The following is a 14,359-nucleotide window of genomic DNA, read 5'->3' as shown; positions in this document are numbered from 1 at the left end:
GTTATAAGATATAACTAGCAAGGTGGCCCTCGCAAATGCGAGGGCATCATCGTATTGTGTTGAAAATATTAAGCATCCAAAGTGTTGTATGTCTAATTTGCTATGAAAGCATAATATGGTAAGTGTAGTTTTTATTTGCCTTGAATTTCTCTAAGAATCCAATTATAAGTATTTTTACATTCCATGTATAGTAATTAGTGGGTCTGTGTGGTGAGGACTAAACATGTTTAGACCAGGTGTAACATGTGATTGTTGTTTATAGTCTAACTAATATTAAATATACACTAAAAATTTATTAGTTTCAACACCTTTGCTCTTCTATTATTTTGATTATTCAAAGTAAAAAAAATCGTTAGACTTTGTTTGAATTAAACATTTTCTTTAGGTTTCTTCTTTTGGTGGAATCGAGTATTATTTTTGTGTGGTGACGGATATTTTAGTTGTGGATTCTTTAATAATAAAATTGGGTAGATAGTTCTCCATAAAAAATCTTTTAAATCATTGAGATTTTGCTTTGTGCTATCAAAATTCTTCTAACTTTAATACATAATTATTTTTATTATCAGTAGTGTTTCTTCTGCACAGAAAACTGACATGATGTAGATAATCAAATGATATACTTCAACATATTCGTTCAAGCATAATTTCACTAAATCATCAACTTTACAAAAAGTAGAAAACATTAGGAATTTATTAGAAACAATGTATCTACGTCGAACTACAACTTAAGTGATCACTATTAACTATAGAGTGTAGTGAATGTGTAAAATTAGGGAGGCAAAAAAGGACAAGTGTGGCCGTGTGGTGTAAAATTAGAAACAGATCGAGAAAATTTACAGACGTGAATTCAGAACTAATGTAAAAGACCCACCATATGTGAAATATGTTCTACCATTAAATTATATCAATGGCCAGTCGCTGAGTTTTTTTTGTATACTATTATCTATTTTTATATAGTAATTTTCTATCTATGTTTTTAGTGGTTTATACACCAGAAACTCAATTTGGCACATGGGAGCATATGCTCCTGCCACCAGTAAAAATATTTTGAAATGTCAAAAAAATTTGAACAAAACTTTCAGCACTTAGGTATCGATATTCTACGTGCGTACATCAAGTTTTGTGAAAAAACACCATTTTTTGTGACTTGTGTCAAAAAGACAAAACAAATGTCATGTACACAACTTTTTTTTACATCAAAATTTGTCTTTTTACACACGGTACTAAAAATGTCGGTTTTCTATGGAACCACTTTGTGAACGTGTAGATTTTCGAGATGTACCCACTAAATTTTATGTCTGAATTATTCAACAGTTTAAAAGTGTATTTTAAATGAAATTTAAGAACCGGGAGCATATGCTCCCGGGTGCCAAAACACCACTCCATTTATACACAATGTTTTATTTTACTGTATGATTGGAATGATTTATGCTCCTATGTTGAGTACTTTGATATTTTATAAGAATTTCTAGTATATCGCTTGCTTCCGGTCTTAAGCTGATTGAATTATATAATAGATCATCTCAGACTATATCTAGGCTACTTACATTAATGTGGTAACATGTATTTCTTCTTAAAGAATGATTAGTGTGCCAATATCAAGCCATATGGATCAGATATGCTTAAACTAAACGAAATACACAGTCAGTTATTTGTATTTGTTTCTGCTAAATATTCAAAGAGTATGATATTTCAGCCTTCTTCGCAGCGTGTTTTTACACCCAGAAGTAGATGCTCTTGTTTTTCTAAATGAGTTTCAAAAGCATTTCAAAGAGAACCAATATTGTTTATATTGTCTGTAAAAAGACAAAAATCGATGAAAAATAGATCTTATTGAGACATTATTTTAATATTTTTACACAAAACACAAAAAATGTTGGATTTCCACGAAAATTGGCCGGCACACATAAAATGTCAACATGTAGGCGTGAAACTTTTGTTCAATTTTTTTATCATTTTAAAATGTTTTTTCAAGCGGTAGGAGCATATGCACCTACGACCAAAAGTGTATTTCCGATATATATATGTATCTCTTTCTTTATTATAGACTTGATTTTCTTATTTTTGTATACTTGACCATGCACATGCATAGATTTGTACAACACATATCGGTCATTTATACTCTATTATTCCCTACATTAGTAAATTAATGTTGAATTTTATCTAAATGCGCATATATGTAGACACATTTTTAGTATAGATACATGTGAATCTAGAAAATCCACCACAATTATTTCTGAACAGATGTTAGTATATTATAAGTTGAAAATATAGCAAATTTTCGTTACATGAGAATTTATACAAATCGGCGAAAATTATTCTCAAACGGAGATTAAGTATAACAAAAGGATCCACCAAATTATTCTCAAACGGAGATTAAGTATAACAAAAGGATCCACCAAATTATTCTCAAACGGAGCTTTCTTGCCATCCATGTACCGTTTTTATGTGCATGGACTCAGCTATTCTGGATGTACTAAGGTAGCTTTTTTGCGAACAGACTTGGTTAGCTAGCGATTGAATTTTCTGATTTCTTTCTGTTTGTTCGTTTGGAGTTAGGATTTGAATCCCTTATTTCTGTCCGTTCCTTTGGGTAGGTATGTGCAAGGAAGGAAAAAATCAGTACGACACATTGAACTGGTCTATCAACAAAGTAATGGAAGAAAGACATGCAAACAAAGGAAATATTTGGATTATTGGATTGAACGTGACATATTCTTGCGGGCTAGATACGATAGAGATAAGAAAAAAAGTACCAATCTGGCTTTGTTTTTTGGAGAAATACAACGGCCATGCTAGAGAGGAAAGAGATAAGAAAAAAGATACCGATCTGCTTTTTTTTTTTGGAGATATACAACAGCCCGGTAGGTCTATTATATGCAACGTGTGTTTTCATATGGCACGTACGTGTCAAGAGCTTATTTTTGTACACGAAAATTATTGTACGTAACACTTCTTATCTTTTAATCTCAGACGTTGATACAAAAATCATCGGTTTATATTTTCTAAGTATATGTGGATTAATGTGGTGTCTCGAAAAACAATCTTATTTTGCTTTTAGTATATAATAGATAGGGAAATCTTGAGTTCTGACCATTTTCGTAAAAGTATCGTGCAACCTTATACACATCAGGTCGATGGTTTTGCTTTACCTGACAGACTATCAATATTAGCCCGTGAACCGAATGACCAGCGATCAGATAAAACCTACAATCAGAGGCCGCATCTATTCGAATCTAGTGCCATCACAATTCGCTTCTAGTCAAATTCACAGCCTGCAAAGGACAACAGCTAATGCATTTGAGAAATCTGTCACTATGAACAACAGTGCTTGGTGTCGGTAGTGCTGAAACAAATCAGCAAACATATCATTGCCTTTTGTCATGGCATCTTTACCTGTGCCATCCGTGAAAGCCAACGGGACAAATGATAGGAGAAAAGGGGTTTCCTCAGTCACTTGCATATTTTGCTGGATTCCAGCATCTGCAGTTAGTTGTTGTTTTTCTGTCGGATTGTACCTGCTGAGAGTTTTAGTGACATCTGATTTGGGTTAGGGGAAAATTTATTCAGAATGTATTCTCAGAAGTACAAGATTTACATGTAGGGAAATAAGAATAAGGGGTTGATAGAAACAATGTTGGTCTGTATCTCCACAGCTTATGAGGCTCAGCTGGACCTGCATAAAAAAAAGGAGGGTAAACAAAACAAAAGTTCAGTCGATGCATCATAAAGATTCAATTTCAAATTTGCAAATAAACAAGATCACCACTATGGTAGCACAGCATAGTTCCACACCTTGCTTATGTGCAGCTTCACAGTGCACGTCTGCCACACACAAATTTTCTCCAATACACAGACCACAGGTGGAGATTGTATATTTCTTCTAGAAATACGTCTGTAGAGATATTGTCAAGGATCCATGCCCAGCTACTGTGATTCACCAGGGTGAAATCCACATTCTAATCTAATGGCTTCCAGAAGCTGTGGTGATATCACCTCCTTTTCTCCCTCAACTGTACTGTCTTCCTTGGAGCTTTTCTGTGACATTTCTGCTCCCCAACCCCTGTACAAAATCACTTTGTTTGGTTCTCGCGAGACTAGAACCGATCCAGTTGCCTCCTGTTACCATTGGACAGCGAAGAAGCTTGGATTAGTCAGATTACTTAGGATCTAGCTACACTCTGGTGTAGATTACGAACCTCTAGTTCTGATATCAGCTGTTGAACTGGAGTACCATCCGCTCTGTTCTTAATATTCACAATAGCAAGAGGATGCTTTTTGAAGTGTGTTCGGATTGTTGTTGCAACTCCCGTGATGACATTGTTCCTCCCTATGACAGGAATCCGATGATCACCATATTAATTTGAAGTTGGTGTAAACAATACAAGAGAAAGGAATAAGAAGATACCAATGGCAAGTACTGGTCGCTTCTTCATTTGCAGAGCTTGCTTCCTTAGCACAAGCCTTTCTCGATTTGTAAGTGGTGCAGCTCTGGTAGACAAGTGAGAAGTACATCTCTGATCCATAATAGTCTCATCCATTGCCTGGGAAGGGCCAAGGGTTTTGGCATCTTTGAAATCGACTTCACTACCACTATCTGAATGGTATGCTACAGGAAAGCTCAGCCGTTTTTGCTGCAACAGCCATTCATCAGCATCAGCGGAGAACCAAAAAAAAAGTTAACTATTCGGTGGGCAGACAACACTAACAAACTCACATATTTGATCAGATTATCTGATGAAGCTGTACTTGAACTCTCATTCGCGTATGGCCTTGAAGCCTCAGAGGAATCATCTTTAAGCGCGTTCAAACATAATTTCTGCAAATACCATGTGCAGTATGCACATTAGTTCATCATAAATCATTTAAAAAATCGCAAACTACAAAGTAGAGTTTTCCATAGGGGTGACTATAAACCTGTGTATCATCCAATGGAACTCCAGACCTGGTTAAATTCAAGGCTCTATCTGTTCCATCTGAAGTGCACTCCTCGCCCTCTGGCTCGAAAAACTCAAGAGCAACTTCAGGCACTTCCTTGACCATGCATATTTACATAAATATATATTCAGGCACATGATGGGACATAATACTAGGCTGCAATGGAACTACAGTCAAGTTCTCAAAATGTTTACTTCACTCGTCTCCTCTAATGTTCGAGAGTTGTTGCTGAGATCATGCATGCCTTTGTTCTCATGGCTTTTGTTCACCTGATTAAACAATCACAGGATGAAACTCCGCTTGCTAAAAAAATTTATGTCAAAGTTTCAGGGACTAAAACTCACCATCTGACCCCTCAAGTAGTCGATGTTCTTTGATAGATTAAGCACGTGAAGCTTCAAGGACTAAAATAAACAAAGAATATTATTTCAGTCTGAAAATAAACCTCACGAGAAGACCATCACAAACAAGTGCATTTAAGTTTCACCTTGCGGCGCTGAAGCTCCACCGAACGCTTCAGAGCATCTTTCTTATTCAACAAAGATTTTGGCCTGAGAGTTGACGGCCTCTGGTAGTTCTTCCCTCGATACATTATAATTGCATGTCCTTTGCTCACTCTCTCCACTGCCACCAAAATACCACCACTCTCAGCTTCTAGAGTTCGAGCAGCATATTTCACATCTTCCATGCTGTGTTCTTTACATATAAGCTTGACAAGTTCTCGATACTTCCAATGAAGGTGCATATTTTCAATTGTTCCATCAAAAACTCCTCTCCTTCCTGCAAGTCAATTGAAAACAACAATATTAGAAGAGATAAATGTAAGATGTAGGTATATGCATGAGGTTTATGGAAACCCTGTCCTAGCTACCTAGTGCACACCTTTTTTTTAAAGATCCCAACAGTCTGTGCTGTCTATCTAGTCATTCACATTATATTAAGGACCAGGATATCAGATTTTTCTAGAGAACCAGTATTGTAGACTATCATTATCGTTACCGCAGGTTGTGCAAGTTGAGTAACGAATATTATGAATGGTCCTTTGGTGTGGGCGCGAGCTGGGTCATTATGCTGGATGCTTACAAAAGTAACACTGATGTGATGAATAGGTGTTAGATGGTAGAGAATGAGATTTTTTTCAAGATGAGTCGCATCAGATGACAGAACTTCAAATTTGGGCACTTCAAGGAGCATAAAGCCACATAGGATTCATCCTGTTAACACGAGAACTGCAACCCTACGACACTTGTAGTTGTAGGAAAATATTACACGTATCTTTCATTAAACTCATATAAAACAATGTGCTCATAACGGATGTGCACAGTGTACAGGACGGTTGAGAAGAATAATCACCTAGCAACAGAAATGGTTTCATCTGCAAACCAACTTTCCTCAACATGTACCTCTCCTCCTCTGAGATGGATTCTCTTGTTTCAGCTATTGAAGGCTGAGATGCCTTTTCTAGCTCTTCAAGAAGTTTTTCAGCCTTCACTTTCTCTGCTAGAGCCTGAATAATATGTTTACATCTATTATGTGACTGGATTTTTTAAAAAGAAGAATTCAAAATTACCAAAAGATGGCAACTGTTAAATTACTGAAAATATACCTGGGATAATCTGGTCTCCACATTATGGGGAACTGTATCCGGAGATTCTGTTTTATACTCTGTACCAGATGTTTCCACTTCATTCTTATCTTCATAGCATTCATGCCTGTGTACTGAGGCATCACTTGCCATCTTCAGTTCAGAAGCATCTTGAGTAGGTAGGCTTTCTTCAATTTCAGGCTTAAGCTTGCTGATTGTGGAATTGTCGTGCTTTCTGCGTTTCTCTATTGCGACAGAGACGGCTGGGGGGAGAAAATCTTTTCCTCTGTACAGTACAATTGACTCATTATCTCTTGCTAAAAGAGTCCCACCGGTCAAGCCCTGCGAAATTAAAAACACAACAGCAGAATTTATAATAGTAATATAGGATGAAGCTTATACTGAATTGGTGGCCTTGTAATGGAAATTCAAGAGTATAGTAGAGAAAAGTAAAGTTCAAAGGGCTTAGAAAGGTTTTAATGAGGGACAAAAAACCATTAGAAGCAAATCGCCATTGGTTTACTTGTGCTTTCTGACTCCTAGATAACTTAGTCCTGAATTTAGAATTTTTAAGTAGCATGAGAGCATACTTTCCTTAGCTCATGAGTAGTACTAATAAAATCTCATATACAAAGGTACTCCCTGCCTATCAATAGAAGAATAGAACATGTTTCTATATCAAACTTTTAGACCGTGGAGTAGACTGTGTTATCAGTTCTTTGGATTAAACTCTTCCTTCTCTTTTTGGTGTTCGTGGGTCAAACCAGGAAAGAATGCTCATAAGTGTTAGTTTTTTAACCAAATGCATACAACATTTAGTTCTAACAGTAAGTTTCAACTGGTTGGAAAAACAGCAACGAAAATGCCCCTATTCAACATTTTTTATGTCCACTTTGTAGCAGTGAAGTATGAGTTGTTCCTCTACAGTCCACAGCATTATTCTGACTCAGATTTGGATTATCAGAAACGCAAAGCTAAAGTAATTTGCCTAATGTCCGATCTCATATATCAAGGTGATGAGCAGACAGCCGCTGGCTAGTCAGACTAGTATAGCAGCCATAACTTGTGGCTAATTGTTGTCATTTGAGCACAGCTAATAACACATTAGGTGGGTTTATTTTTGGATTTTCTGGGGCTTGATCCCAAGCCTCTTGGTAACTTGTCAGCTGACCTCTTAAGTCGATTATAATGATAATCAACTGCTCCCCGTGGAAGAAAAAATAACAACGTTCAAAAAAGCGCTGAGCGCTAAGCGAGCGGTGAGGCACTGCCTAGAGGAACTGCTGCTTAAGCGAGCTTAAGCGCCGCTTAAGCGTGCAGGGCAAAAGCGTACGTCCAGGAGCACGGAAGGCAAATTGGACATACAGAAGACTATAATATGATGTAGTTTTATAAACATTACAAAATTGCAAAAATCTCTTAGCTCTTGCAGCAGCAAACAGCAACAGTAGCAATTCAGCAACGCAACAAACAACAACAGTAGCAGTTCAGGACTTAGCTAGCAGCGCATCGCAGACACCCATGAACCTACACAGCTACGTCCACACGATTGAGGCAACACACGAATGCACACACCCAGTAACCTAAAGGCACATGATCTAATCAGGATTCAGGCAACACGCACACACACACACGAGCTACATCGCACACACCCACACACGAGCTGGAAAAAATAGGGATTAGGGGATATCTGAGAGATGCGGCGGCCGGCAGCGAGCAGGTTGAGGTCGACCTCGATCTGGGTCGCCTGGACAGGGAGGGATTAGGGGATATCTGAGAGATGCGGCGGCCGGCGGCGAGCAGGTTGAGGTCGACCTCGATCTGGGGCGCCTGGACGGGGAGGAACGCGTGGTGGAGGTGGAGCACTTGGAGGAAGAGGGACGAGCTCCCGCCGGCCTGGAGGAAGAGGCGGAGGGCTGTGCATGCTGGACTGCACCGGCGGCGCGGGCGGAGGTTCACCCGCGGAAATCTTGTGCGCCGCCACTCTCCCCTCTCTCTCTTGTCTGGGATGTGGGGGAATGGCCGAGTTGGAACCCTATCTACTCGCTTCCCTGCCCAGCTGGGCTCAATTTTTCCTTCTCCCGCGACCAACTGTGGACGCGCAGCGAGCTATTTTCTTCCGCCTACCTCCGCTTTTGCGCGCTTAGGCAACACTCAACGCCCAATCGCAACGCTTAATCGCGCTCAGCGCTTAACCTTCCGCTCAGGCCTGAAACGAAGCGGTATGCCACCGCTTCGCTCTAATCACCGCTTAAGCGGGTCTGAGCGTACGCTTTTTTGAACGTTGAAAAATAATCTACCATAAACATGAACTTGTTAAGTTTCCTCAGATTACAAAAAGTAAAGTTTATGCACGTAGGAGTCCTAAGCTGTAGCAGTTTAACTTTAAGAAAATCAAGGAAGACTGTACAGGAGGTCCTGACTCCTGACAGCAAGTTTATTAGAAGGGGATTTACAAATTGTCTGCACTAGGTAAGAATCACCACTAGAGTTAGGCTATAAATAAAAGTAGACTAAAACAGAAAGTCAATCCAGGTTAGCAAGGGAGGCCTGACCTCCTCTTTGAGCCTGCACGTTGCAATTTTACCATCGAGAGACGGAAAGCTTGAGAAGACGCATTGCGAGATTCAATTCGATACGATCCATCAAAGAGGGACAAGTCTCAGATGTGAGGACAAGTACGATGGATGGGAAGACCAAGATGTGATACATCATGATGGAGAAGTCATACATTCAAAAAACAAAGGAAGTGACCAAGCAGAGGATTGATTTGATCAACTTAATATGTATTCAAGGTCCAAGTTAGACAATCATGAATGATTACGCATTTCATGACACCATATTAGATGGCACATATGATGTCAAGGATGCGCATAACTTCAATTATGATGGAACACGGATAAACATCTTACATCTTTTTTGCAGGGGAAACATCGAGATTTTACTCCTCAATAACAAGGTTACAGTCAGCTAACATTTCACAAGCTAAAGCTACAGTGCTATCAAACTACTGTATTACTACAAAATAAGTGCTAGACAACATGAAATGCAATGTATAACTTGCGTACAACAAATCAATAAAACCTACCTACCTTTAATTCCTCGGAGACGAGCTCACTATCAATACAGTGTGAACCTCTCTTCATCGCAATTTTTGCTACCTCACATCTCTCCCATAACTTGATCATAGATGCAGCCAATCCTTGAAGGTTACTGCTTCTTCCTACACAGTAGAAAACAGGAAACTTCATAACAGCAATCCACATCAAACGTAACCCAAGATGATAGAAATTTACCAAATATTACCAAGTGCGTAGTGGTAAGGCAACGGGCGAGCTAGTCTCCTGAGGATAGTCATTTCTCTATCTGTTAGCTTGGGTGGTACACCTGAAGGAAGAAGACGGAAAGGCCTGCGGAATCCAGGAACCATAGCTGGCAACAAATCAGCATCCACCGGAAGGGGGTCATACCCCCACCAATCAGAAAACCGTGGACCCAGCCCATCTAATAATTTGTCACCTTCCTCTGCAAGCTTAACCTCCCCGGGCAACTGCAACCGGAACTTATTCGGAGAACCAACACCAGTAACTAAGGTAGGCCTACCTGAAGGTCTGACCTCGCTAGGACGGTCGACATTAGTGCTTATATTAAATCTTGCATGATGTTTGTTTGCAGCTCCATCATTGTTTTTCGCTGCTGGTCTAAAGCTTAAATTGACCTCCTGCCTGTGAACAACAGGCCCTTTAGAGGATATGGTGGGACGATTCGCATCTTTCTCTCTAATGATGCTCTGCAGCACAGATACGTTACCACGATTCCCGTGCTCCTCTCCTATACTCCTCTGTTCTCCACATACTATACCAAAATTATCGCCCTCCTCATCTTCGTCGTCAACACTATCATCTTCAGCATGATTCCCAGCATCCTCTTCACTCCTACTTTGTTCTTCATCAGAACTGCTCTGCTCTGATGATTCATCCTTGAGACGATCATCCAATTTTTGCTGGCCATGGAAATAAGGATACTCATAGTTGGTTCCTCTGTACAGTATGATGGTGCTTCCAGATCTCCAAATAACTAGGCCTCCGGTTTTCCTCTGTAAGCAAAACACACAGAGCATGAAATTGCGAGTTGAAAAACATTGAGACGACATACAACATTTCTCTTGTTACAGATATTTGTTTGTTTGTCAGATGAAACAAATAATGCAGAAACAATAAGTACAAAGTTATTTGAGCAGCATTTCGTCCTGACATTCTGCGCATTTCCCCTTGCTCGAAGTTTCACATGAAGAGTGCGCAATCCACATTTTGCCTATCACAGTGTGGAAAGTAGCACTATTCTGCCTTCCAGCATCCACATTTCCTCAACGTGTTAATACTAATGGAAAACACATACGGGGCGGTGCTCACCTCGAGTATCTGGTGGGTGCGCTTCATGTTCATGGCGGAGATGTCGTCGCACCTGATCTTGACGAGCTCGACGTTGCGCCAGCGCTCGTGTATCCCGTTGACGACCCCCTCCGTGACGCCCGGCTTCCCGACCTTGAGCCGCCTCCGCAGCCGGATGCCGATCCCCTGCAGCCGCCGCAGCTCGTCCCGCGGCAGCGTGAGCTCCGCCGCGGACGGCGGGGCCGCCGCCGCATCCCTCCGGCCGCGGCGCGCAACGTCCGCCTCGCCGTCGCCCGTGGCCCAGCTCGGGTCGAGCGTGGAGCCGACGCGGTGGCGGGGGAGCTGGGCCGGGGTGGGCACGAAGATCTCCCCGGGGGACGGGGCGTTCGGGGCCGGGGATGGGGCCGGAGCGGGGGAGGTTTCGAGGTAGCCGAGGCTGCGGAGCTTGTCGGAGATGCGGCGGAGCGCGGACTTGGCGAGGAGCTCCGGCTCTGCGGGGGCCGAGGCGCGGATGGGAGGCGGGCGGGAGCGGCCGTGGCGAGGTTTGGAGGTGGCGACGGGGAGTGATAGGAGGAGGTGTGGGGAGAATTGGAGGAGCATTTGGGCGGGGCGGGGTGCGAGTTGGGAACCGATGGAGAAGAAGGGGGGTTTAACATAGCCGTGGGGCTGGAGGATAAGGCGTTGCGAGGTGGCAGAGAAGAAGGCGGGGTCCTCGCCTGCTCTGTAGGGTTAAAAACGGAACGGTGGAAACAAGCTTTTTGTGTTTCCCTCTATCTTATCGAAATCGAAAATGGAATCGGAATTCCCGAAAACGAATATAAAAACAGAAATCATCAGATATGAATAGGGAACGGATATGTAGTGGATACGTTACAAAAACGAATATTTGCCACAACACAATGCGGCATGATTCCTTGGTTTGTAGACCAAAAGACACACATAAAGAAAAAGACAATAAAATAAGATATAACACTTAACTTCTACAAGTGGCAATTCACATAAAGTAACTCACATAGTTTAACAGCTGCATGCACACGCAATTATACATAGTGATTAGGGTTAGATTACTTAGTGGACTTGATACGTGGCCAAGTCTGGTTTCATGTGTAAATGTAGGTCTGCTAAATGCACGGGTCTTTCTATGTTATATTTCCGGAAACTTTCCGTATTTATTTTTCCGGAATTTCCTATGCCGTTTCCGTTTCCTTCAGAAAGGGCTCCCTCATTTTCTTTTCCGTTTCCGTTTATGCTTTTGCCGTTTCCGTTTTGTTTCCTCAAAATGTCGCTTCCTTTTTCGTATTTAGTCCTCCATTTCCTTTTTCTTCGGAAACGGACGGAAAATTTCCCTTTCATTTTCAACCCTACTGCTCTGAGATGTGTGCTTTTTTTTAAGCAACCACATATTTTATTAATCAAAAATCAAGTTATATGAAGCAACACATATGGAAACTAAAGGATAAACCGATATAAAGTGATTATCCTGAATTTGCAGATAAAATCCTAAAAGATCGCGCAACCACCATAGCCAGCATCGCCGTCCAACCCCAGCGTAGCCGAGACGGACACAGGAAGAGACGCCTGATAACGCGTGAAGCACACGTCCGTTGGGAACCCCAAGTGGAAGGTGTGATGCGTACAGCAGCAAGTTTTCCCTCAGTAAGAAACCAAGGTGATCGAACCAGTAGGAGATGAAGGCCACGTGAAGGTTGTTGGTGAAGGAGTGTAGTGCGGCGCAACACCAGGGATTCCGACGCCAACGTGAAACCTGCACAACACAATCAAAATACTTTGCCCCAACTTAATAGTGAGGTTGTCAATCTCACCGGCTTGCTGTGAACAAAGGATTAAACGTATGGTGTGGAGAATGATGTTTGCTTGTGAAGAACAACAGAGAACAGAAATTGCAGTTGATTGTATTTCAGATGTAAAAGAATGGACCGGGGTCCACAGTTCACTAGTGGTGTCTCTCCAATAAGATAAATAGCATGTTGGGTGAACAAATTACAGTTGGGAAATTGACAAATAGAGAGGGCATAACAATGCACATACATATCATGATGACTACTATGAGATTTACTTAGGGCATTACGACGAAGTACATAGACCGCTATCCAGCATGCATTTATGCCTAAAAAGTCTACCTTCGGGTTAGCATCCACACCCCTTCCAGTATTAAGTTGCAAACAACAGACAATTGCATTAAGTATGGTGCGTAATGTAATCAACACAAATATCCTTAGACAAAGCATTGATGTTTTATCCCTAGTGGCAACAAGACATCCACAACCTTAGAAATTTCGTCACATCGTCCCGCATTCAATGGAGGCATGAACCCACTATCGAGCATAAATACTCCCTCTTGGAGTCACAAGTATCAACTTGGCCGAGCCTCTACTAGCAACGGAGAGCATGCAAGATCATAAACAACACATATATGATAGATCAATAATCAACTTGACATAGTATTACATATTCATCGGATCCCAACAAACACAACATGTAGCATTACAAATAGACGATCTTGATCATGTTAGGCAGCTCACAAGATCTAAACATGATAGCACAAGAGGAGAAGACAACCATCTAGCTACTGCTATGGACCCATATTCCAAGGATGAACTACTCACGCATCAATCCGGAGGCGGACATGATGATGTAGAGCCCTCCGGTGACGATTCCCCTCTCCGGCAGGGTGCCGGAGGCGATCTCCAGAATCCCCCAAGATGGGATTGGCGGCGACGGCGTCTCTGGAACTTTTCTCGTATCGTGGCTCTCGATACTAGGGTTTTCGCGACGGAGAGTTTATATAGGCGAAGGGGCAGAGTCGGGAGGCGGCCGAGGGGCCCACCCCATAGGCCGGCGCGCCCCCCTCCTTGGCCGCGCCGCCCTAGGGTGTGGGGCCACCTTGGCCCCTCTCTGTATCCCCGTCGGTGTTCTGGAAAGCTCCGTGGAAAATAAGACCGTGGGCTTTTGTTTCGTCCAATTCCGAGAATATTTCCTGTGTAAGATTTCTGAAACCAAAAACAGCAGAAAACAGGAACTGGTGCTTCGGCATCTTGTTAATAGGTTAGTGCCGGAAAATGCATCAAAATGATATAAAGTGTATGTAAAACATGTGAGTATTGTCATAAAACTAACATGGAACATAAGAAATTATAGATACGTTTGAGACGTATCAAGCATCCCCAAGCTTAGTTCCTACTCGCTCTCGAGTAGGTAAACGATAACAAGGATAATTTCTGAAGTGACATGGTGCTATCATAATCTTGATCAATACTTTTGTAAAGCATATGAGATGAATGAAGTGATTCAAAGCAATGGTAAAGATAATGACTAAACGACTGATCATATAGCAAAGACTTTTCATGAATAGTACTTTCAAGACAAGCATCAATAAGTCTTGCATAGAAGTTAACTCATAAAGCAATAAATTCTTAGTAGAAGG

General features: G+C 41.5%; 1 protein-coding gene across 1 annotated transcript; it reads right to left on the bottom strand.

The window, feature by feature from the left end:
* Positions 1-3,430: 3,430 nt before the first annotated feature.
* Positions 3,431-11,514, bottom strand: LOC124670486 (CRM-domain containing factor CFM2, chloroplastic). Its single transcript, XM_047206980.1, has 14 exons — positions 10,936-11,514; positions 9,830-10,619; positions 9,616-9,746; positions 6,545-6,865; positions 6,292-6,445; positions 5,426-5,718; positions 5,283-5,342; positions 5,133-5,207; positions 4,918-5,034; positions 4,718-4,819; positions 4,409-4,634; positions 4,200-4,330; positions 3,796-4,119; positions 3,431-3,676 (listed from the first exon to the last, which is right to left on the bottom strand). The coding sequence occupies exons 1-13, from the start codon at positions 11,512-11,514 to the stop codon at positions 3,928-3,930; spliced, it is 3,171 nt and encodes a 1,056-aa protein (XP_047062936.1). The 3' UTR covers positions 3,431-3,676; positions 3,796-3,927.
* Between the last annotated feature and the right edge of the window lie 2,845 nt (positions 11,515-14,359).

This window comes from Lolium rigidum, chromosome 7 (assembly GCF_022539505.1).
Source record: "Lolium rigidum isolate FL_2022 chromosome 7, APGP_CSIRO_Lrig_0.1, whole genome shotgun sequence".
NCBI classification, from domain to species: domain Eukaryota; kingdom Viridiplantae; phylum Streptophyta; class Magnoliopsida; order Poales; family Poaceae; genus Lolium; species Lolium rigidum.
This window is presented reverse-complemented; position numbering and strand designations above follow the sequence as displayed.